General features: G+C 31.1%; 4 protein-coding genes across 6 annotated transcripts; 2 read left to right on the top strand and 2 right to left on the bottom strand.

Annotated features, from left to right (window-relative positions):
• The first annotated feature begins 3,163 nt into the window (after positions 1 to 3,163).
• On the top strand, positions 3,164 to 8,004 carry LOC111027801 (SNW domain-containing protein 1-like). The gene is made up of 5 exons (XM_022306246.1): positions 3,164 to 3,431; positions 3,976 to 4,129; positions 5,405 to 5,755; positions 5,822 to 6,711; positions 7,287 to 8,004. The coding sequence occupies exons 1-5, from the start codon at positions 3,418 to 3,420 to the stop codon at positions 7,483 to 7,485; spliced, it is 1,608 nt and encodes a 535-aa protein (XP_022161938.1). The 5' UTR covers positions 3,164 to 3,417; the 3' UTR covers positions 7,486 to 8,004.
• LOC111027822 (cytochrome b-c1 complex subunit 9) lies at positions 7,702 to 10,020 on the bottom strand. Of its 2 annotated transcripts, XR_002603852.1 has the most exons (4): positions 9,850 to 10,020; positions 9,055 to 9,204; positions 8,069 to 8,164; positions 7,702 to 7,991 (listed from the first exon to the last, which is right to left on the bottom strand). XR_002603852.1 is itself a non-coding variant. In XM_022306276.1 (3 exons), exons 2-3 carry the CDS (start codon positions 9,193 to 9,195, stop codon positions 8,129 to 8,131), a joined length of 177 nt encoding a protein of 58 aa, XP_022161968.1. In that variant the 5' UTR covers positions 9,196 to 9,204; positions 9,850 to 10,005; the 3' UTR covers positions 7,990 to 8,128. The 2 variants fall into 2 exon arrangements, 1 of the variants encoding a protein (XP_022161968.1); XM_022306276.1 differs by having other exon boundaries at positions 7,990 to 8,164; positions 9,850 to 10,005.
• Positions 10,021 to 10,164: 144 nt separating this feature from the next.
• On the top strand, positions 10,165 to 14,311 carry LOC111027806. Its single transcript, XM_022306256.1, has 4 exons — positions 10,165 to 10,455; positions 11,827 to 12,253; positions 12,730 to 13,226; positions 13,421 to 14,311. Exons 2-4 carry the CDS (start codon positions 11,828 to 11,830, stop codon positions 13,683 to 13,685), a joined length of 1,188 nt encoding a protein of 395 aa, XP_022161948.1. The 5' UTR covers positions 10,165 to 10,455; position 11,827; the 3' UTR covers positions 13,686 to 14,311.
• LOC111027790 (ring canal kelch homolog) lies at positions 14,157 to 24,038 on the bottom strand. 2 transcript variants are annotated; one of them, XM_022306224.1, is made up of 12 exons: positions 23,870 to 24,038; positions 22,703 to 22,856; positions 22,533 to 22,639; positions 21,895 to 22,022; positions 21,647 to 21,822; positions 21,473 to 21,569; positions 15,711 to 15,864; positions 15,526 to 15,650; positions 15,169 to 15,465; positions 14,963 to 15,103; positions 14,649 to 14,898; positions 14,157 to 14,575 (listed from the first exon to the last, which is right to left on the bottom strand). In XM_022306224.1, exons 2-12 carry the CDS (start codon positions 22,849 to 22,851, stop codon positions 14,397 to 14,399), a joined length of 1,803 nt encoding a protein of 600 aa, XP_022161916.1. In that variant the 5' UTR covers positions 22,852 to 22,856; positions 23,870 to 24,038; the 3' UTR covers positions 14,157 to 14,396. The 2 variants fall into 2 exon arrangements, with proteins under 2 accessions (XP_022161916.1, XP_022161924.1); XM_022306232.1 differs by having other exon boundaries at positions 14,263 to 14,575; positions 15,526 to 15,638; positions 23,870 to 24,037.
• Between the last annotated feature and the right edge of the window lie 675 nt (positions 24,039 to 24,713).

Here is a 24,713-nt window from a genome sequence, read left to right on the forward strand (position 1 = left end):
CTGAACTAGTATTAAGTTCAAAGGATTAATCTTAAAAAATATATTGTTAACTATCTCAGTGGCTGCAGCTGAGAGACAGTCAGTTGTGCTGCCCATGAACATGTAATAGGCTAAGCACGCTCAGGAGGGGGGGATTTAGGTCTGCTCACTCCTATGGTAATAGGTGCTGTCTATGATTATATTATGCAATATATTGTACTTAATAAGGATATACTATTATGGTTGAGTGGTCACAAGTCAATAATAGTATTTATGACATATCTAATACTGCCTTCATAAGCTAAAATTCCCCAGTTCCTTTCAAACATTTTACTTTTTGTACTTAGAATTTACTTTACATAACAAATCATACATTTTACTTTTTAAAGAATGATATTATAATATATAACATTATGTTTTCCTGAATTTGCATAACAAATGTAATGAAGGGGCCTGCATTTGTGTCTAATAAGGGGTAATATTTCAGCAATATGTAATTTAGTTGCTGACACCCATGGAATTTGTGTTAGTCAATGCCCACAGGCAAATGCATTTGAAGAATCAAAAAAAAAAGGTGTTTAAAAATGTACATTAGGATACACACTGAAGACTGCAGTCTACAATCCAAAAATAATTTAACCAAAAATGCTATTCAAAATAATTACCTAGGTCATTGAGCAATGATTATTTTGAGTTCACCAGCTGGTTATCAAGATTTAAAAAATGTATATAAAAAACGAACTAAAATTAAATTAAAGAAAAATAGGAAAAGGAAGCAAGAAGGCCAAAAGGCAAATTGCATTTTAAGAATCAAAACAATTTTTTTTTTTAATGTATACAAGAAAAAATTAATTTGGATTAAATTCAAAAAATAAATGGTTAGAAGGATTTGGCACCTACAGGAATTATTGTTTTAAAGAGCAAAATGAAAAGTTAATTTTGCTGGAACTCGAGACTACATTCTACAATATCCAGATTATTTAACCTGAAAATATATTCACAATAAATTAGCTCATTAGGTAACAAATGTCTCCTTGAAGTAAAAAATGTGGGTAAAATTCAAACTTTACTCATTTTAATGAAAAAATATGATTGTTATATTTTAGATACATTAGATTTTTTAAATCAACTTTTATAATTGTTATTTGTTGTTGTTAAAAAAATCATTAATTGTTTTTGACTATTTAAGCTATTAATAATTACAAGTTGTACAGGTAGTCACAGGTACAACGCTATAGCCAACTGGCTTTAAAAAAGTCCGTTGTTAAAAATGATGATAATTAGTTAGGCTCTAATTTCCCTTGATAATATTTAAATATTTTCTTTCATTGTTATATTTATATAATATCGAATACCTTGGTAGTTAGTATTAAAAGATCACTGCAAAGCACACGACCAGTGATGATAGTCTACTATCATCATAATAGCTTCAACTAACCATATCTCATAGGTCTACTCTACTAGGTAACCTCCTTATGACTTATATAACCCTCTGTTGGTTTAGCGGAAAGGTAGTAGCGTAGCCAGAGTTAGGATATAATGAGGGGACAAGGTTTAAAACATCAACCCCCCGGGATGGCTGACGACGCCACTGGCTATATAATATCTGTATCAATCTGAATGATGGTAGAACAATAAATAGTATTGGGGTAACGCACGACTAACGGAAAGTTAACTAGACCACTTTAAATAAAATGATCCTGAGTTGGTTTCCTATTTTAGTGTTAGTTCATCAAATTGAACTTTTGATTGTTTTAAAGCAATTTGAAGCACATCATATAAGCACGATGAGACAATAGAGACTTGTTCCGCTAATATGTGCTTCAAGTTACCAGACATGGATCCATTTATAGTATGTACATTATCAAAGGTTAACACTTGAACTGAACCTAATCTAAACTTGAATGTATAATTGGATATACATTTTAAAAGTAACTAGTATTAATAATCAATCAACATGTGTCGGATCCGTCTTACAAGTGCGTATCAATTTCAGCAGATCTTATTTAGCAATGACAGTTTTAATATTAGAGTGAGTATTGTTATTTGAAAATAATGAAGCTTAATGATAAGTGCTGAATTAAAATTTGATACGTATCACACTTGAACATTTAGATACAAGTACCTATACAACACATGGAGTTGAAACGTCTTCTTTAAAGCAAAATTATTTTATTAATTTTTTAAGCTTTTTATGTTGTGTTTAGCAGTTTAGCTACACTACTGTCTAAACTAGTATAAAACAAAATTTTAATGTATATTAAATTTAAAAAAAAACTGGTTAGTGGATGTCACTCTGCTGAACATTAAGTGTCTAATAGATCGCTGTAATGGATAGTATTAAATTTGAATTCAATGATATCAAATCATTGTATACGAAAAACGATTCTGAGCGGAGACAGTATGTCAGTTTAGAATATTTTATATTGTCAAAATACTAAGTTTAAACGCTCATAAAAAATAATTGTGGATTTACCCTCAATTTCCATTAACAACAACTTACGAGGAACCTTGTATTACATTAATAAGGTTTTTGACTAAGCGAAAATTTTTTTATCGACATTAGTTTATAAAAAACAAATAATAATTGAAAATTGTATATGACTATTAGTAGTTCAACACAAATAAAAATATTTTGAAAATTGTATGGTGTATAGAAAATGCTTAAACAAATATTCAGCGACAATTTCATGTATCTGCGGTAATTTTAGAGTTACACTCGAAAAATGGTTTTGCCTAAAAATTCCTGTTTTTCCTGTTTCTTTTGAAAACTATTTTTGGAATTGTAAATTTTGACCCTCAGAATGCACAGACTAGATTCACTTTCCTACCAGAAAAGTTTCTGTTGAAGAAAATCAAAGCACTTCTGCTACAAGAAACCGTGATGACTGATGATAGATACAAAAAAAAATTGTTCAGTGTTAAGTGTTCAGTGCAGTGTACACCCTTGTGAGTTAACAAATTTACAATCGTCCTGATCCTGAACAGGATGCACATGAGTACCTATATTCTATAATCTATCAATGAGTACATACTACATAGATATAATTTGGATAAGAGGCATAACATAGGCAACTCATCATACGAATCGTCCATAGTCGTTACTCGTTACCATAGACCAGTTTATTGGTCCATGGTCATCAACGAAGCAATCTTTATCAATGATCAGGCCCTTCCATTTTCTTTTTATTATCTATGGAAAATTGGAAAACATTAAGCAACATCGTCGTTCATTGATAATTATCAATTTAAAGTTGAAAACTTGAAACTTGTGGATGTGAACAACTCGCATATCGTCATTGTATAGAAAACTATACTTATTACTTCCTAAGGTATTGTAGTACTAAGTACTGTGAAGTGTGTTATTCAAGGACTCACGTCGGACGTGTGTTACCTTCGGTTTTTTTTTTACGAGACATCAGACTACAACACTACACAATGTCTCTATTTAGGTAAGCGAAACTTATACGTTTGTCTCTCAAAAACCTGTTGTTGTTTATTAATAGTATATACTGTAGACGCCGCTTTTAAGACTCGCGGCTTCGAGGTTTAGTTACTTATTAGGCTCAAAATCATCTGAAACGGTCTGGGCATATCCAAATACATTGAACAAAAATTTGGTTATATGACTCAAATTGTGTAAGAAATATCGTAGAAAATAAACTTTTGAGTGGGTTATTACTTATTACTGGTTTCTAATCATGATATATATTATATATAGTATATAATAAGTAATAGAAATGTTATTTTATTTCAAATTTATTGCAATTATTATTGTGTCCTTAATCCTAATGTATTGTATTTATTTAATAATTGGTATACGTAATATTATTTAATAATATGCTAAAGTAACAAAATAAAGTTAATAAGTAATAAATGAAAATTTTGTTTGTTTTATTATCATTTTGCCTATAAGACTCATTTTGTGTTAGTCCCAGTCTTATACTCGATGCCTCTGTAATATGTACCTATATTAATTAGTTTATAATTCCTCAGCGTGTTACCAGCACCTACACAATTCCATCAGGATTTGGAAGAAGATGACGAAACCAATGAAACACTTGCTGAGAAAACCAATACCTTTGAAGTGTACGCTGTCAAAATCCCACCTTATGGGAACAGAAATGGATGGGTACCAAGGACTGTTGAAGTAAATCTTAAAATATTGTTATGTAATTTTGCATTGAGATACTATTGTGTATAATGATTTCATTAATTATAAATAAGAAATAATTTATACTCAAGTAACTAATTACAGATAATTTTTAAAATCTTCCTTTCGCAACATATTAATTTTTTATAAAGCCTTCTGATGTTTCAGTGAAATTGTGTTAGCCGGAGTGTTGCACTACAATACACTTGTTATCAGCGAGCTATCAAATTTCTATACATTTTAAAATCCAATTAGATTTTTTAATGCTTAAAAAAATATATATCAACTGCTGCGACAAAGAAAATTGTAACTAAATTTTACAAAGTTTTTTTTTTAACCTGGTGTCACAGTTTTTCTGGATATCTGACAAAACCGATTTTTACTTAAATCAACTAAAGATGTTCTATTCAATAAGATTCCTTTACTGTTGCCTTCGTTGGAAATTCAGTAAAAGAGTAACAATTAATTGGAAAAAAAGCTGCATAATTGAGTTACGACTTTCTTTGATACGGCAATCTATATTATGTATGTTATATTTACACTGCAACATAGAAGAGTAATTACTGATTCAATTTGTTCAATAATTGCTTCAATTAGACAATTTTGTAAGCTTAAGGAAATGCTTTAAACTGAAGCGTTTTATTTTATTAATATCAACATATTATTTCATAATTTATGATATAAAACAGTTTAATTAATGTTAAAAAAGAATAGAGTTAAGTAGACTTAACTTTAAAAATTAATGTTTATGATCAGGGCTCGTAATTTCAAGCATTTGCACGTTTTTCTTGCATCACAGGAAAACATGCTGAGATACAAATTAGTTTCATAACAAAAGTAATAAATATGTAAAAAAAAATTTTTTTTATTATTTTTAAGCTTTGGCAACTGAGGCCATTAGCTGTAGGTTGTGGTACTGTAGGGTTTTTGGGATTGTAGGGTTATGGAACACGTGTGTTTGTTTGGTAGAATTTCTTGTGGGCACCCGTAGGTTTCTGCCATGCCCGGTTGGGGGATGGCGGCCTCTCTCCAGACATTGTGACCGCCCGGAGAGAAGTGCCGCACGTCACCGAGGTTCAAACCAATGACGGTGCGCGTTGCAACCAACGCGTTATCCGCTCAGCCAGTTTGTCCCCCATGTAAAGTTTAATAGTGTTTAATAGTTTCTGGTTGTTTTCAAAATGTGTACTCTTCCCTGATTTAGAGAATTTTTTAGAATACAATTAATGTATAGTATACTTTTGTTAAAATAACTATTTTTTTTCTGTTTAGGATTTTGGAGATGGTGGTGCTTTTCCGGAAATCCAAGTGGCTCAATACCCATTGAATATGGGAAAAGAAAATAAAGAATCTGTTTCAAATGCTCTTGCATTGCAGTTAACTTCTGATGGTAAAGTTAAATATGATGTGATTGCTCGCCAAGGTCAGAGAAAAGATAAAGTGATTTATTCAAAGCTATCTGACATGCTTCCATCTGAGGTGGTAAATGAAGATGATCCTTCTTTGCAAAAGCCTGATTCAGAAGAAGTTGCAGACATCACTGAAAAAACAAGAGCAGCGCTAGAAAAGTTAACTAATTCTAAAGTTTCCGCTGCATTACCAGTACGGGCGGCAGATAAACCTGTGAGTTACAATGTTCTGAATGTTTATGAATATATTTATTTATATTTGTATAATTTTTAATTTTAGGCTCCTGTACAATGGTTCCGTTATACCCCTACTGAACAAGGAACAGAATATAATTCTGGATCGAAACAACGTGTAGTAAGATTAGTGGAGGCTCAGAAAGATCCTATGGAACCCCCAAAATTTAAAATAAATAAAAAAATTCCACGAGGACCTCCATCACCTCCTGCGCCTTTAATGCATTCACCTACCAGAAAGACATCTGTTAAGGAACAGAAAGAATGGAAAATTCCTCCTTGTATATCCAATTGGAAAAATGCTAAAGGATATACAATTCCATTAGATAAGAGATTAGCTGCTGATGGTCGAGGCTTACAACAAAATCATATAAATGAAAAATTTGCCAAGTTAGCCGAGGCTTTATATATAGCAGATCGTAAAGCCAGAGAAGCTGTTGAAATGAGAGCTCAGTTGGAAAAGAAGATGGCACAAAAAGAAAAGGAAAAGAAAGAGGAACATCTTAGAGCAATGGCTCAAAAAGCCAGAGAAGAAAGAGCAGGTATTCGGCTTCCTGGATCCGCTAAGAATGATGAATCTCGCGAACGTGATCAATTACGTCTGGAACGTCAAAAAGACAGAGCTCGTGATCGTAACCTTGCTAGAAATGCTGACAGCCGTAAAAACAAAGTATTGCGAGATCGAGACATTAGTGAACAAATTGCTCTTGGTCTCCCAGCGATCACTAGAAAAACTGGAGATACTCAGTATGATCAACGCTTGCTTAATACAACAGCCGGTATGGATACCGGATTTGGTGATGATGAAGAATATAATGTGTATGATAAACCTTGGCGTGGAAACAGCTCTTTGGCTCAACATATTTATCGCCCATCTGCTAATATTGATAAGGAAGTATATGGTGATGATTTAGACAAAATTGCTAAAACAAATAGGTGAGTTTGGTATTATAAGGTTGCAATACCTTATTCGTATAATTATTATTATTATTTATTGAATGGTGCTCTAATCAGTCTTCTCTTAAACTGAATAATTTAAAGCTGTTTGACAGTTCAGTGAATTTTCAAAGAACATTAATTTTGTTTGTTACAAAAACTTGAGCTCTAACTATGTTGGGGGCCTTTTCCTATCTCATAAGAGGTATATTTTTAAGTTTCCTAAATTGCCTTACGCCAGAAAAATCACAGAAATTGTAAAAAAAGTTTTCTTTACAGCAAGATTTTATCTATTTTTACATGCCATTCTATAACGTACATTTTTGGTGACATGACACAAGTTTCATCAGACCCTCTGCAAAATCAGTATGTAATATTTATTCACCTCTGAACTATTTTTCACGGAAGAAAATCATTCAGAAACGTGGATCATGTAACCAAAAATATATGGAGATAAACATCGATTATGTGGAAAAATATTTTACATCCAGCAGAATTCAATAGACATAATTTAGCTTGTAATATCTATCTTTCATAAAAATATTTAATTAATTATGAATTTTGTTTTAATTTAGATTTGTACCGAACAAAGAATTTAGCGGAACTGATCGTGATCCTAAAGCTAGTGGTCGGTCTGGTCCAGTTCAGTTTGAAAAACATCAACAAGAAGAAGATCCATTTGGTTTGGATCAGTTCTTGACTCAAGCCAAGCATGCATCTAAAAGGTCTCAACCACAACAACAAGATCGTGATAAACGCCGTAGAAAAGATTAATTTTTTCCTATTTGGCTGAAAATGTTTTTTCATCCATTGCATTAGGAGCATAATTTTTTTATTTTAAAAATTAAAATTAAAATTCAGTAAAATATCATGAATTTAATTATTCTATATTTAATTAATTACAAATATTTTATCTACGTAACAATGTTGAATTCTTTAGTATAGAAATCTTTTGATTTAATCATTAAAACTTAATTCATTTCCATTTTCTATCATCAACTTTATGGTTAGATCATGTGTTGTTCCAAATATAAATAAACACATCTAAAAGTAATTTATTGAAAAATCTGGTCGGTCCCAGTTTACACGTCCCCTTGTATATTGTCATCAAATAATTAAAAACATTATCTAATATCAAACAATGTTAGGGACTGAACGTTAACTATATGGCACTCTTGTCTTGAAGATATTTGATATCACACTCTGCTTAACATTAAATATGCGTAAATAAGTTTCTTGATAGAAGTTTTTAAAAGGGAAAATTATACAAAATTCTTGAACTAAAAAAAAAAACCAAAACTTTAATAACTCATGGCTTAATTCTATTTTCAAGGAATTTATACTTTTAAAGCATTACATTATATTGACAGATATTGGTTCTACGTAGCTATGACCATAATTGTTCATGTCATCCTGTTCAAACATATTTATCAGCAATGTCTTTCCATTGTTTCTGTAAAAATGATAATGAAAATAAACAAATGAAAATAATACATTTTTTAATTTAATACCTTCTGTTCTTAAAACATTTTAAATTGGTTTGTGTATATTATATTTAACACTAATAGCAAAAACATAATTATCTTAACATTCTGTCATTTTATTTAGAATATGACGGGCCAAATTTAAGTTTGACTCGCTAACTTTTAAACTTTTAAAATTGTTAAAATATAATAGAAGGTAATTTCTAAATCTATTAGTGTTAGCTTAAGCTTCACAAAAAAAAATTAAAATTAATATTCAGTCGTACTTTAACTTAAATTTATCCTCTAGAATAACTTATTATAGGCTAGTATCCCGGGCTAAGACTATAGTAGGTTTCAGGAAAAGTAGCGCGACTGGTGGTGATATAGGTTTTAGAGCCCCTGTGTCAAAACGATCACCGGGATAAATGTAAATGCATTAAACTGTATATTGTGCATTTGTCAGAACAATATTGGAATATGACTGTCCTCAGAGATCCTAATGCAGCTATGACTTTAGTCAACTTGAAAAAATTTAACATATATTTTTTAGGTTTATCAGCTATGAGTTTAAAATCGATTGCTGCTCATTTAGACCCCTCAATTTATTTTCTTAAAATATTCAATTGTTTTCAATTTAATTATTCATTACAATAATATTGTTATTAAATAATTAATACATTTTCCTATAATCATATAGATATCAATTAGGTATTCAATATTAAATGTTTAAAATTACAACAAAATACTATTTTTAAATAACTTATAAGAATATCAATGTTGTGTCAAAAGTTTGAATTTATTATAAGGTACCTAGTTCTTTTATTTTACTGAATAACGCCTATAATAAATAAATAAAAAGTTTACAATGTTTACTTACACCACGGTTCATGCTATCATATAAGTTTTCAATGCCAATATCGAGTGTTCTTTCAAAAAACAGTGACCCAACTGCTACCACAACAAAGAAGCGGGAAGGCCTTCTCAAAATTGTTTGATAGAATACTTTTACGACTGACATTGTAATTTTCTGAAAAATAATCCAATATTATAATATTGAAACATTTTATTTTTATTTAAATAGAACTCCCTACTTAATTCATTAATATTACATATTGAACATCTTAAGTCAGAAAACAATTTCATTGATGTTGAATGTAGATACATTATAGATATAAATTTAAAAGAATAAAATAAAAATATTTCATAACACTCAAATATTTTATCAATAATTTTATCATTAAGTGTGTTTTTAATCAAATGTAATATTTTACCTAGGTACCTTAGTGGTGAATCAATTAAAAATATATTGAAAGGCTGCAAAAATTATAGAAAGTACTTACCTATTTGGGAAATGCTATTTACTGAGAATTTTCCTAGCTAGTGAAACTGACAATACATATTAATGAGTTGAATTCGGGATAATGCGTTAAATCTCCTTAACTATAAAGTATAATGTATGTCAACTTAACAACGTCCGACTTGGGCATGCCGAAATTCAACGATCACTGGAGAAATAATGGTCTAAAGACATACACACTCAAACTCTCTTTATTGGGGAACGCATAGTGAACGATACCTTGGATGTATCGTTGGTAACGAGAAGAAGCAGATACGATTAGTCGTTTCTCGGACGATGTCTATTCGAAAAATAAAAGTGACTGATTGCTTTTACCTGTTTTAGGTGATCTTGACGAAAAGATTAACTGCCGCTAATCAGTTGTGAACAAAAAGTGGACAAAATGTATAATGAACAAAAAATTTTGATGTAGATCACGATTTCAGACGTTCGGTGTTGGAGGTTGGAGCAGCTTATGCTGCTGAAGGACGTCGTGATAATAGTTATCAGCTGTGGCCTATGAGGGAAAAAGATCAATTGGGCCCGTGACAGTGTGACCTGTACCGCAATGGTGTATTATCCGATTTTGTGCCCGGTGGGAATTAAAATCGCGGGATTCGACGAAGTGCTGTTTTATCAGTAGTTACCACGGTTATCTGTAGATACCGACAACCGTCATTTTACGTTCAATGCCCGGCGAGTTTATTCATTTATTGCGCGGAAAACATAACAATGTTGTGGAAACACAACTACACCAGCGTATTGCGTTTAAACAACAATAAACATTGACCGTCGTACCAATATAACCCAACGCTCTGTGACGACTGTTTCGAGTGCCATTTAATCCCTGTTTGTGCTGCTCCGAAAGTCTGTATTTCATCGAAAAATTTGATTGTTTAACCGAATTTTTACAGTGAATAGAAGTATAATTCATCGGATCAAGTAAGCAATACTCATATTATATTTTAATAGTCAGCTTGAAGTCTGAATTTGCGACATCACCCTCACACTCTCAACTAAATCACCTGTATTCCAAATCGATGGTCTTTATCCTTTATAAATAATAATATTACGAACATTTGAACGTGAAGTATTGAGTAGGTTCTGTTTTTGCGAAAGGTATTGAGATGACTTTCCACTCCGTAACAATTATTATGAAACTTTATGGTAAGAACATTATCTGTGTTTGTATGTTGGTTTTTTTTCGATATTTCAATTTTTAAGTAAGTTATGAGCATTTTTAATTTTAGTTATATTATATACTCATAACTTACAGAAACATTGAACTATCGTAAAAATAACATCATTTAAGATAATGTTCTTACCATAAAAATTCATAATATATCGATTCACTCTCATTTTTAAACTAACAAAGTTATACATCATGTGCTGAGAGTAATTTTATTATGTTACACACTTGTAAAGGGAAGGAAAATAATTTTTGACTATTTCCAGACCACGTTATATACATATATATATTGCTTTATCATATATTTATGTGACAAAGTAAGCAAAAAGAGAGATATAACACCCTCATCCCCCTCCCTAGCAACTTCAGTTAATTGAAAGTTTCCATAACTTAACTGAGTAAAATAAAATTAAGAGAACTATAAATTTTAAACTTTTCAAAATGTTTTCTTTTAACTCAATTAAAAATTATTAAAAACTTACTCATGCTTAATTGTTAATTTTTGCTAATGAGACACATCAAAACATGGTGAGAGCTTCAAAATGGTTTCAACTCTGTCTTTTTTCAATATTGAAGTATAGGCCAAACAGTATTGATAATAAAAAAAATTATTAAAAAAACTAAACAATTTTAAATGCCTATAAAAAGCATGGTCAAAATATTTTGAAATTTTCATTGTATACCTATAGTATATAATAATTTAAGCAATTAATGTCTATGAAGTGATTCAAGTTTCTATGTTATATATTTTTTGATTTACATCAAAACCACAATTATTTTATCAAACATTCAAGCCCTTTGGTATTAAAATTAAAACTGCATCATTTTATTTAAATATAATAGTTAAATATAATAGTTAAATATAATAGTAATATATGATTTTGATAGTAGGTATAGAATAATTATTTATTTCTTATGAAGCTTTTGCAAATAACCAGGGTAACACCTACAAAAGACAAAATATCTTCAGTACCTACTTCCTTATCCAATTTCCAATACTTAAATACCTAATGCTTAAAAGTTTTGGTAAAAGACACTTTTATAAAAATTGTCTAAAACTACTATGTGTTACTTACCATGTTCTGTACCACTGCACTGAATCTAATATTTTTTTCATATTTCAGGATGCCAAAAATTAAGAAAAATGTAAATGATGAAAACAAATGCCCAAAAAAAATGAGTGTAAAAAAAAAGAGTAAACCAGTTTTCAAATTTGATATGAAAAGAATTCTAAAAGATAGACAAGCTGAGGGTGAATTTTGGAAAAAAAATGCCGAACTTGATAAAGAGATGAAAATTGTTGACGATTTGTTTCAAAAAGAAGTGAACAATACCATTAAACAAAATGAAGATAAATATCCTCTTATATTACCAACAGTTGGTTATGTTATATTTGACCCCTCTAAGTTTAATGAAAACTTTGAAAAGAATCCCGATGTAACAGGATCACATTTGCAACAATTACTTCTTATGTCAATTGAGGAAAATGAACTTAAAGCCAAAATTATTTTTAATAATCTGATGAAATCAAATTGGTCACCAGTATTTGAAGTATGTTTAAACAACATCAATTGTATCTACAATATTTATAATTAGAGACCAGATTTATATACGCTCAAAATGTTTTTATGCTTTATAATTTCATCAAAATAATCTTCTATGTGCATTAATATCTTTTTTTTGGAAAAATTTGGTTTTTCATAAAAATGTATTAAATACTAATAAAACTGTATTAAATGCAACAGTTTATAATAATTATAAGATAATTAAATTATTCCTAACATATAAAAAAATTATTCAATCAGTCATATTTAGTCATTGCAGGCCCTGCTCGTTCTTTCCATTTCTACTTCTCTCAACGCTCAATCCCTAGTCCTTCTCCTAGAATTGATTTTCCTTTGGGCCTTTTTGTCTTGATAAGGATAAAAACTGATAGAGATCAAAAATAAATGTAAAAACATAAAAATCCAGTCTCTATAAATAAATATCTTAAAAATACCGTTGTTTTTAATCACAATTATTTGTAGGATGTTCAACGTACTTTATCAAACTGGGGAGCTGATTTGAATTCATTGACTAATAGTACACTATTAAAGTGTGAAATACAAGATTGCGAGAACATGAAACGTCACAATTTTGAATTAGTAATGAATTTCATATCTTATAATATATTGAAAAATAATAAGAAATTTAGTGAAGATGAACTACTAACGTTGGCACAGTATATTGCTAAAATATCCTTGGATCGTTTTTGTGGGCAAATGATAAATGTTATAAACAAATTATTTAGTGCTTGTATTGAAACTGCATTACAAGAAGACGATGATACTTCTATAATAACATTTGCTCAAGGATTGTACTCGCAATTTAATAATAAACTACTAAAGATGGTTGTCACTTTATTCCTTCCTTTAGAAGGAAACATAATGAAAAAAGTATATACTTATTTAACATTCAAGCTTTATAAGTCACTTTTAGAAAGAACTAATAACATAAGTGCATTTCCATCTAATATTCAAGAATGGTAAGTGATTCTATTTTTAGTTATTTTAATTTAAAAAATTTTAGAAGGTATAAAATAAATTAGTTAATTATACATTTCTTTGGCAAGAAAAACTTCTAACTAAACACTAATTTATATTATACTTATCTCTATTTATTAAATAATAATATGTACACTGCTAAATAACAAATTTAGAATGCTTATATTTTTTCCAGGTTTGTTCAAGATTTGGTGGATAAAGAATTTTTCAATAGACGACCAAAAAGATTACTATACCATCTTATTCGACTTTTGGAACATGTCGTGATTGTTTTTGATTTGTACAGTGATGAAAAAAAACTTAGTGAAATGTATGACTTTTTAAATGCCTTGGCAAAACCAACCGGAATATCAGATTCACTGAAACTCGTTAATATATTGGATCAATGGAGGTTGGGATTATTCCGCTTACATGTAAATCGTAATAATGTTTTATTCTGATAATCTCATAATATTATTCCTAAGTACAATAACATATTCAAGAGTCATGATTAATGTTTATTGTACATCCGTTATACATTATTTTCATTTGTATTTGCATTATTTATTTATATTATTAATGTTTTATTTTATATCGAGGAAGGTATTTGTCATATTTATTTGAATTGTTAAACGTAGTTCCAAAGTCAACTGTAATAATGTAAAAGTAGATGTATGACTGCTCACATATATTATATTATAATGTTATTATTAACCAAATGAATTATTATATGTTTGTAAATTATTTAGTATTGTCATTCTTAGTCATAATGAAATTTAATATGTTAAAAAATTTTTGATAACATAATATTGTTTGAATTCCTTTATAAAACTAAGTACAAATTATGTTATACTAGAAGATTTTTGTGGATATACAGCTCCAATGAGCGTATGAATATATGCATTTTGTGCTTTTTTACAGTGGGCAAACTATATCAAGAATCAAATAAAACAAACTAGTACTGAACATGTATGCAAAAAAGAAATCATACCAAAATCACTCAGCACAGAATATAAAAGATATAATGTAAATAATATATTATGTGAGTTTAACTGATTTACTGCAATAAAATTAATTCTATAGCTTATTTACTAAATTTGTACATAATCAATTTAAATTATACATTAACATGTTTACATTACTACCAACAATGAGACCATTCTATATGCTGATTATTTATCTCGTGGTGGTTTATCAACGACTACTCCACCATAAAATCGTACATAACTTTTTGACAATGTCTCAATAGTCCAAGTATTGGTGTCGGGGTTGAAAACTTCCATAGTATCCATAAAGGGTTCTTCTATTTCTCCTCCAATAACATACAATAAACCATCTAATACAGCTACTCCTATAAAAAAAATGTTATTAAAATTCAATACATTTTTACAAAGACAATCCTAAAAAATTAAACTATTAGTCACCTGGGCAAAATCGGGAAAAATGCATATCGGCAATAGAAGACCATACTCCATCACAAGGTCTATAAACCTCAGCACTTTTCAGATCCTTAACTCCATTGTAGCCGCCAATAGCATAAATAACACCATCCAATACTCCTACACCAACACCTTGGCGACCAATAGACATTTCTGCACTTGATGTCCATGTGTCAAGTGTGGGATCATAATATTCCACAGATTTCAAACAACATTTACTATCAGAACCTCCGACCTACACAAATTAATGAAATGATGTGTATTACAAATTACAAATTAACAAAAATAATATAAGTCACCGCGTATAAACAATTATTGAGAACACCAACACCAAGATCAAATCTCTTAGTAGACATACTAGACACCATTCGCCATTTTTGAATACTGACATCAAATATCTCTACACTATTTAATACAATGTCACCGTCTTCTCCGCCAACCTAGATATTAATAACAAAATATTATTAATTTAAAACATAAAATAAGTAATATAATAACAACGTACAGCATAAATGCAATCGTCCAACACACCAACTCCTAATCTTTTTCGACTAACTAACATGTCGACCATTGGACACCAAGAAGGTGATAGTGAAGATACATCAAGCATACTAACAGATTTTGAACTTAAACTATTTATCCCTCCTATAACAAACACAAATTGATCTCCAATTACACCAAGACCAGCATCCCAGCGACAACCATTCAACTCTGGTGCAATCTCTTGTAGTTTAGTCGATGGGTCATACCAATGTGTACAACACTTATTGAATGTCTCAGACCGATTGAACATTAGAATAACCTGACATAATTAAATTAACAAAATAATTGAGAAGATAAATCAATCATAACAAAATCATACTTTTTGAGAACAACCAAACTGTCTAGGCTTACACCTAATTGTTTTTGGAATGGTGAAATGCTGAACTGATTTTTGTAGATTAAATTGTAATGCGTCAAATACATAATCTTTACCTAAAAGCATTACTGTAACAATTAATAAAATACATAAATGCAAACAATGGCATATTTATGAAAATAACATACATTTAGGACTGTTATTTAGAAGAGTTTCTTCAGATATTTTAAACAATACATCAGGCTCTAATAATGGCAAACGCACATGTTCCATTAATTCTGCCAAAAAATCTCTTCTCTGATCCAAATCATGAGTTACCCATTTAATAACACATTCAAATACCTACAATAACAAATATTTAAAACTAAATTAAAATACATTAATTTGTTAAATCAACAATTAGTGTATAACCCTGTATCACAGGGTCCCATAAATATAATAGATCTTCAAGATTTTGGTTGCCTTCTTTTTAAAGAAAGCAAAGGAAGATTAATTACAACTATTTTTATGGAACTAAATTATTTTTAATAATTGTTAAAACCTTATAGGTGGCTTAAATAAACGTTAATGATTGTTCTCAAATACACATAATAAAAATGTGTAGTAAAAAGATTATGTGCAGCATCTCAAGAATTTTTTGGGCTAATTATTCATTGGCCTGTAAGCCACAGAGTTGTAAGTTACAGCCGGGACCAAAAGGAAGAATTGCAAACATTTTCAAAATATACTAATTCTTTTTGAGCTTTATAGACATCTAAAACTAGACATTATTTCTCTAGTCGTCAAAAAAGCTATAGGAATTTTAGTTGTTTTATTGCCATATAAAAACTATTATCCATGGGTGCTGGGAACTTTCAAAGTTTATTTTTATATTGTATACTCACAACGATATTTTGAAATACAATTTTTTATCACAGATATGTAATGGGCTTATATATTATAGATTGTTAACGTTGAAGAACTTGTGAAGACGACTTCAAATTTTTGTTCTATGAGCTCGTTGAATATACACTGTTCAATAATATTTACAGGAAGGTTTTCAGAGAATTATTGATAACTGTATATTTTCGGGAAGTTGCAAAGTGTGATAGTCGATTTTGGATTCGTCTAAATATTTTGTTGTGGCTCTGTAGTCGTCGACTGAGCACAGGTTCAATTTTAAGGCAGATTTTGTGTTGATGATCGAGTAATCGTCGATTGTTTTATTGTCTAGTGACTCATGGAATTTTACGTAATCCGAAATATTGTGGGGGCGTATGTTGGTGGAATTTTGGGTCTAGCCTGTGTACCTTGGGAATTGTTTTCAGGACCACTGTTGTTTGTTAAACTTGTGGGTGGATTAGCTTGATTAGAGTCCTCGATTTCTAATGGCGAGAAGCGATTTTGTCTGGGAAAGAAAGATGAGCTTGCAGGTGTAAGTCGCGAGCCCTAGCGGTTTTTCTTGACGATCTAAATTCGTCGTCGGAATTTGGAGATGGGGAGTTTGAGTCATCTTGATTTGATAGGCGTCTGTTTTTTTTTATGACGAGAGGCGGGACTTTTTGTCTATTTTGTTTATTTAATTGATCTAAACAACCATTAATTATTGGTATAGACGCTTTTGAATTTGGACCCATTTTTGGATATATTGTATATAAATTTTTAACGGGCTTTCGCCAGTGTGTGGCGAAAGCTATGCGGTTACGTGTTAGCGTACTATAAACCAAATTAAAATGTTACTATACATACCAAATAAGAACGTCGCAGCGTAAGCGTTTCGTACTGCTATCGAAAGCTATAAAAACGTAACGCGGATTTAACGTGTGCACGGTACGGCGTATTTTGAAGTCACATCAGTTACACGTCTTCAGAACAAATTTTAAAATCCGTTACCTATTGTAGCCGTACTATTGTCGAAACCGTCCACACTACCTAAACAGACTCTTACACTGTGTATAGAAGTCGTCGAACCAAGAAGACCATCAAAGGACATCCCGCAATGCGCAAACTGCCAACGCTTCGCACACACGAACAAATTTTGCCATCTACCACCTAGGTGCGTAAAATGCACAGGTAACCGCATCATTATAGCCTTTGCCAAAAATCTAACGATACGCCGCCCAAATGTGTCAACTGTAAAAGTAATCACCCGGCAAGTTACAAAGGTTCAAGGTTGTACTTATTACAAAGATATCTCAAAAAATAAAATAAAAAAAACGATGATAAAAATACATCTCTATTACCGCAGAGCAATTTCCAAGCCGAACTAAGTCGTGTACACGTCAAATAAACTGCAAGATAAAGCGTTCGCCGATTAGCGTTCGTATATGCTTCCGCAACGAAAAACAAATAACCAATCAAACAAAAGTACAGATAATGATTTTATGAATTTACTCTTACCGTTAATTAACGCATTCGTATCGCAATTACTGTAGAAAATAATTGTAAATCTGCCAACCATCATCAACAGCCTACATATAAATCCAAATGAGTTCTCGTAGTACTAACTTACTAAACTGCAGCGCCAACGGTCTGAAATCTCATAGAAACGTTCTCCTAGCCTTTCTCAACCATCACAATATCGATATCGCTTGCATGACGGAGACGCACTTTTCAAATACAGATAAACTTAAATTCCCCGGATATAAAATGTACTGGGCTGACCGTGTCACACTAATACGCAGCACGCGCTATGGGTGGAGTAGCTATCTTGGTCCGTCATCAAATTATCCAACAACAAATGCCCACACTAAAACTTTTAAGTGTATGTCTAGAAGCCGTAGCTGTGCTGATTAGACTCAATAATCGATCTGTTACTCTTGTTAGTGCTTATCAACCACCCGGCCGTCATATGCATATCTCAGACTATGAACAATTATTGAGTCTTAATAGCTCAATTAAAATAGCCAGAGATCTAAACTCCAAACATACAAATTGGGGCTGTCGTGTTATTAATCGGAACGGCCTTAATTACAATCATTTATAGCCAACACGACCTATACGGCTATACGGTATCCGCTCTAAGTGAACCTTCATACTTTCCTTCGGACGTAAATCGACTTCCCGATATATTAGACATTCTAATACTCAAATCAGACCCATTAAATTGCGTACATAAACCCTTAGCAGAACTCGACTTAGGCCATGTTTAGGTAAAAATAAAAATAAATTCATCTCCTCAAATATACGGGAAAAACGACTCATTAGTTAAAGACAAACCAGATTCGATCAAATTGTCCAACAGTGTGCATTCAAGTCTAGTAATACCTAAAACTGTTTCTACGACTCAAATTGCTGAACAAACAGCCGATCACTTCACGGAAGTCGTCACGGATACTGCGCGAGCTTGTTCAAACCCTGCATCGACAAATCCATCTAGTTTTGGTATCCTACCACCATCCTTTTCTTCACTTATTCGACGCAAGCATATTATTAGGCGCATTTAGCAAAACCAAAGAAATCCTACTGTCAAAAAAATTCTAAATAAACTCAAATAGAAGTTCAAGTGGCCCTTCAAAACTACAGAGTGTCCTAGTATAATACATTTTTGTCTAACATTCACCCTGGCGAGTCAAACTTATGGAAGAAACTAAAAAATTACTTAATCAAGAAATTAACATCATCCCTCCTCTCCACACAGACTCAAATCTCTAGTTATATCTGACATACATAAATGCAACGTGTTCTCAGATATTCTGCTCACTTTCTCGCATAACCACTCAGGTAATCTCAACAACGATTCTAAAGTTAAGCATTCACTGGAGCAACCTGATTACTCAGTTCCAAAATGTATTGGTTACGTAACTCCAAACGAAGTTAAGAAAATTATTAAGAATCTTCCTAATAAAAAAGCACCTGGTCACGACAAAATCACGAATCTCATGTTAATTACCTTCAAAAGGATTCGTCCTGCTATCTACCCTATTTAATTCACTGTTACGTCTTGGTTATTTCCCTGTTAAATGGAAAATAGCAACGATAAGTCTTATAAAGAAACCTGGTAAAGACAAGACCCATCCTGATAGCTACAGGCCTATTAGCCTTCAAACATCCTTATCGAACATTTTTGAAAGTCATATACACCAGACTCCTCGATTATTTTAATATCATGGACGCTATTCCAAAATTCCAGTTTGGTTTCAGATCCAACTACTCTACAGTTCAACAACTTCTAAGGATCACGGAACACATCAACTCTGTGCTTGAAATGCCCTGTCACACTGGCGCAATATTTATTGACATTTCAAAGGCATTTGACAAAGTGTGGCATAAAGGCCTCCTTTTTAAACTACGTAACATTAATACTCCATCATATCTTTTTAATATAATTCACTCATTCCTCTCAAATAGACAATACTCAGTCAGAATTACGACAGTGCCTCTAACCTTAAGTCTACCTCTGCTGGTGTACCTCAAGGTTCCAAACTTGGTCCTATTTTATTCAACCTATTCGTTTCCGACATCCCTCAATCACCTAGCACACAAACTGCTCTCTTCGCTGATGATACAACCATTTTCACGGAATCACGCAACATCGAAGCAATAACTACAAATCTACCCTCTCACACTGGTGTGAAAACTGGATCAAAATCAACGCCTCGAAGAGCATAGGAGGTGTTTTTAGTCTACGTCGCTATATATATTACTCCCCCACAACTAAAATTTGACAGTGAAAATATACCCTGGCAACCTACGGTTAAATACCTAGGTGTAACTCTTGACAAACGACTCACGTGGCGGCCCCACATTTCTTCCAAGGTCCAGCAAGCATACCAGCGCATCTCAATGCTTTATCCCATCCTGAACAAAAATTCAACGATACAAAAAAAATGCTCTCTCCTAATTTTTAAACAAATTATACGCCCAATTCTTACCTACGCTTGCCCGATATAGGTAGTTGTGCATCCTCGCACATCAAAAAAATGCAAATTGTCCAAAACAAAGTTCTCAGAATAATTGCAAATTCCCCATGGTTTGTCAGAAATGCAAATCTCCACAGACTTTCAAATCCAAGAAATCCAAGATTATATTAAAACATTAGCAAAAAATGTCCACCGCTCTCTTCCAAACTCATCAGGTGCAGTTCACTACAACCTTCTCACTCACCCAACTCATCGTCAATTAAAACGAGGTCGTCCCCACGACCTACGCTAAACCACCTCTCACATCCAAATCTTCACTCCTACACAAGCGCTTCTTCCAGATCATTCTACGACTTCTCTGTACTTATGGTTATACTATTGTAAATATGTAAATATTAGTATGTTATTGTAACCACAATGTTATTTCTGTATATCTTAAAATTACCAATTGTTAATATTATCCTTAGTATTTATAAAAATATTTCTAATTATCACGTTAATCCGCTAAGCTATTATCCCTAGATATAGAAAGCCTTAGGCTAGGAATGTCTTACGTTTAAAATAAAAAAAATACAAAAAGTGAAGACGACAAATTTCCCCTTTTTCTAATTAAATTTTTAAGAGCATATTTTGTAGTATTTTACAGTAGTTGACAAACATATTTTGATGAGTTTTTATGCATACAAATATGTTTCCAAATTATAACATATCCATTACAGCGATCCCTTTAGACATCTGCTATACATCAGAATTATTATGAATTTCAGTGTTGACTTTTCTTTTAACATCTATTGAAACAGTAGTAGCAGGAGAGGCTCGGTCGTACGCCCAATCTGCGGCAACGCTCTAAGCGTACGTACCGACCGTCGTTGCTAACACTCCGATGGATTACTACTCGGGTTTATAGCAACACATCCTTGCCACACATACAAATACGTGTTTCAAATCAACAGTTACTCCCTACAAACAACTAATGGCAATAGTTTCTGGGCTTTAGTAGTAGTCAATATAAAAAAAAATAATAATAATATAAAGTATAAATGTATTATGTTAGCTTTTTGTGTTAAGTTGATTTTCCATACAACAATTACTAATTGCAGTTTGCTTACTTTTTCTTCAAGTGGGACAAACAGATCATTACAGGAGATAAGCTTAAGTACATCTTCAGAAGATAAAGATAGGAACTCATCACTTTTAACCACTTCTCTGAAAATAATTGTCATTATATATCATACATAATTTATTACTGAAAAATATAGAGAATGAAGTTAATTATATCATACAAAAAGTGTTTTTTAATGTATACTTCAGAGCTCGACAACAATTCCGTACAGTTGTGTAAGTCGGCAAACGCTTTGGTACCAAGACAATTTGATGCATATAGTTGTTTTTTCAAAAATTCAGCACATGCATTACTTACAAAATCTATCTGTAAGATGTTGGCAGCTGGCAACAAAGCCTTGAAAATCAACAACAATACAATGAAAAAAATTTCGTATTAGTGTATAACAAATCAAATGTTTAATTATACCTGTGCATTTTCTTTTGTGACTATAATTTCACCCGAGTAAATATAATCTAATAATAGTTGTAAGACAGGGGAATCTATTTTTTTTATACTAACGGTGTTTTTGCCGGGTTTTCCAATTTTCCACAATTCTATAAAATTTGAAAACTATATTTTATATTTTAGTTGCTACCTTAGTTATACATTTATTATATATTTTTTCAATTGTCTAGGTACTGCCCGATATCTTTTTTAGGGGGATAATACGATACATTGTATCTACAACAACTTTTTTAAGAAAAACTCTCAACCCTCGTTGATTTTAATGATTTTATACCAAAGATAAGACCTTAATTCAGGTTGGATTAAAGCCTGAATTTTCGTCTTACTTTGATAGTGCTAAAAAATACGTTTGGAAAATAACAAATATTGTGAATTATTCAAATATATATTAAACCTTATATAAATAATATAATCTTGAAAATCGGGCTTTGATCCGACCTGGACAATTTTCTTTATTTTTAAATAAATAAGAAATAAATTAAAGATATTTTACAGGCCGTGAGAGTTTTTCCTGTAAGACATGTTTTTGTATTAAAAATGCGACGAATCCAATGCCCTTAACAATAGGTATCTTTAATGCTTTTTTTCAAAATAATTACCGAACATTGAACCGAAATATGAACTAGATGCCATTAAAACATTTTTATGACCAAACGTTACACATCCATCATCTGTTTCAAATCTAATATCACATAAAACTTCATTTCTAAAAACAAAAATGTATTACTAATATTTATTTTTAAAAGAGTTAAAATCACCTTAAACCTACTTGCGTAGAGATTGTAAATCTTTTAGTATTCTGACAGAGTGAGAGTTATTTCTAAAATGTGTTGTATCGCATTCATCTGATTTCAGAACTTGCTTTATATCACTTTCACTCGATGAAGTTTGTAAGGCATCCATTTCTTTTACTGACATCACACCTTTGAAAATATTTTAAAAATTGTGATAAATTTTCTATCATCATTAAAATGTAATGCTACTTTTTAGTAAAGAAGCTGTAAAACCCAACAATGGACTGGCGTGCTGCTGTTAAAAAATTACTAATTTATTATAAATAATAAGGAACTATTGATGTTTTTTGTTCCTAGATTGTAGATTGTATGCATTATGCCAGAAGTGTATTTTAATTTTTGGCTTTGAAACATTTACATGCCATTTTAAAATTATAAGCCGTAAACTATATTATATAGGTACCTTGTACCAGTTGTGCCTACGTACGTCCCACTTCTTCTATTTAGTTTATGAATATATATATATCTGTTGTATTAGTTAGGTTATGAAAACAAAAATAAAAACAAGGAATTGTTTTTATAATTAATTGTTTAGTGCTTTTATAATATTTGTGGTGTCAAAGCAAACATTTGTTTAAATAATAAAAAAAAATTGCAATATATTGATCCTACATTAGATTAAAAATACATAAAGGCACTTTTATTAGTTTTATTTAATTTTTATCAAAACAAGGGAGTTTTTCAAAAAATAAGTATCTATGATTGCCTTTCTCGAAAAATGTACTACAACTTTATTATTTGTAGCTTCACATCATGATCGTAGTATTATTTAGAGATGTGGAATATTGTTATTGTTATTAAAATGTTATGATGTGTCCAGATTTGTCATTAATATGAGATAATGTATGCTCGACTACGGTCGAACTTCTAGACACATCGTAATTATTATTGAATTAAAATAAATGTATTGAATATTTATTTTCTTATTTATTTATTGAAGATTGTAGTTATGAATTCAAAACCGTGTAATAATGGACAATAAAATCATACTGCTAGACAATATAGACTATAGTTATGGTATTGACATATTATGGGTCTATTGGCTATTGTTGGTTGATATAACCGATGAGTTACCAAATTACCTACCTATAAAACGCTAAAAATTTAAATATAAATTAAAACTAATTTAAATTTTAAAATACCTTCCTATCTGATGTGGAATCTCGAAAAGTGCACACTGACTTCAGTACAAACAGTGACGATATGCCGTGCACATCTGTGCCTCGGGGTAAGATTGAATACATTACATATACTTGCTGCTTATAGCTAGACCGTATAAAAGGTAGACAAAAATATTAAGTACACGTATTTTTTTTTTTTTCATATATCCACCTTGGTATTTAATATTTATTATAATATGTTATCTACTTATCTTGTTTACGTATTAAGATATTCTCGAACCTATTTTTTCGAGTACCACTTAATACTCATGTATACTGTATATAAAACTATGACATACTAATGTAGGTACCATTTTATTAATGACTAAAAATTGAACTAGTCAAAATTTTATAATTAAGTGTGAAAATAACAATTTAGTCGCATTCAACTATAAATAACAGAAAATAGATATTTAAACATATATATTATATTAAATACAAATATAATGTATATATAACGATGTACCTATGTAATATGTCATGTAGTATCATCAGTAAAAATAGTTAATTATTTACAATTAAAAAAATTACCATCATTTACTCATTTCACATTTGTCTTGGGGGTGACATATCACCCTTGCACCCCCCAATGGGCGCCATAGCATATAGGTGTATCGCGATTTGATTGTCTCAGTTTTAGAGTACCTCTGGACTCTGGTCACGGACAAATCAACATCTGTGTACCTAGCTTTATGAAATAATTCTACCTAGGTGAGCAACCACAAGTCGCGGGTTGGATTTAGCACTTAGTATATATATATATTTAACGTGGTTTAAACTACTTACTCTCTAAACTTTTCTGACATCTCAAAAATTGTTTTATTAC

Source organism: Myzus persicae, unplaced genomic scaffold (genome assembly GCF_001856785.1).
Source record: "Myzus persicae strain clone G006 unplaced genomic scaffold, MPER_G0061.0, whole genome shotgun sequence".
NCBI lineage: Eukaryota > Metazoa > Arthropoda > Insecta > Hemiptera > Aphididae > Myzus > Myzus persicae.

Coding starts and splice junctions, on each gene's coding strand:
- LOC111027801 (XM_022306246.1), top strand. Junction 4,130..5,404: donor GGGTACCAAGGACTGTTGAA/GTAAATCTTAAA, acceptor TTTTCTGTTTAG/GATTTTGGAGATGGTGGTGC. Junction 5,756..5,821: donor TACGGGCGGCAGATAAACCT/GTGAGTTACAAT, acceptor TTTTAATTTTAG/GCTCCTGTACAATGGTTCCG.
- LOC111027822 (XM_022306276.1), bottom strand. CDS start 9,195: ATGTCAGTCGTAAAAGTATTCTATCAAACAATTTTGAGAAGGCCTTCC. Junction 8,165..9,054: donor ATGATAGCATGAACCGTGGT/GTAAGTAAACAT, acceptor TCATTTTTACAG/AAACAATGGAAAGACATTGC.
- LOC111027806 (XM_022306256.1), top strand. CDS start 11,828: ATGCCAAAAATTAAGAAAAATGTAAATGATGAAAACAAATGCCCAAAA. Junction 12,254..12,729: donor ATTGGTCACCAGTATTTGAA/GTATGTTTAAAC, acceptor AATTATTTGTAG/GATGTTCAACGTACTTTATC. Junction 13,227..13,420: donor CCATCTAATATTCAAGAATG/GTAAGTGATTCT, acceptor TATTTTTTCCAG/GTTTGTTCAAGATTTGGTGG.
- LOC111027790 (XM_022306224.1), bottom strand. CDS start 22,851: ATGTCAGTAAAAGAAATGGATGCCTTACAAACTTCATCGAGTGAAAGT. Junction 21,823..21,894: donor TCACAAAAGAAAATGCACAG/GTATAATTAAAC, acceptor TTGATTTTCAAG/GCTTTGTTGCCAGCTGCCAA. Junction 15,466..15,525: donor AGTTTGGTTGTTCTCAAAAA/GTATGATTTTGT, acceptor TAATTATGTCAG/GTTATTCTAATGTTCAATCG.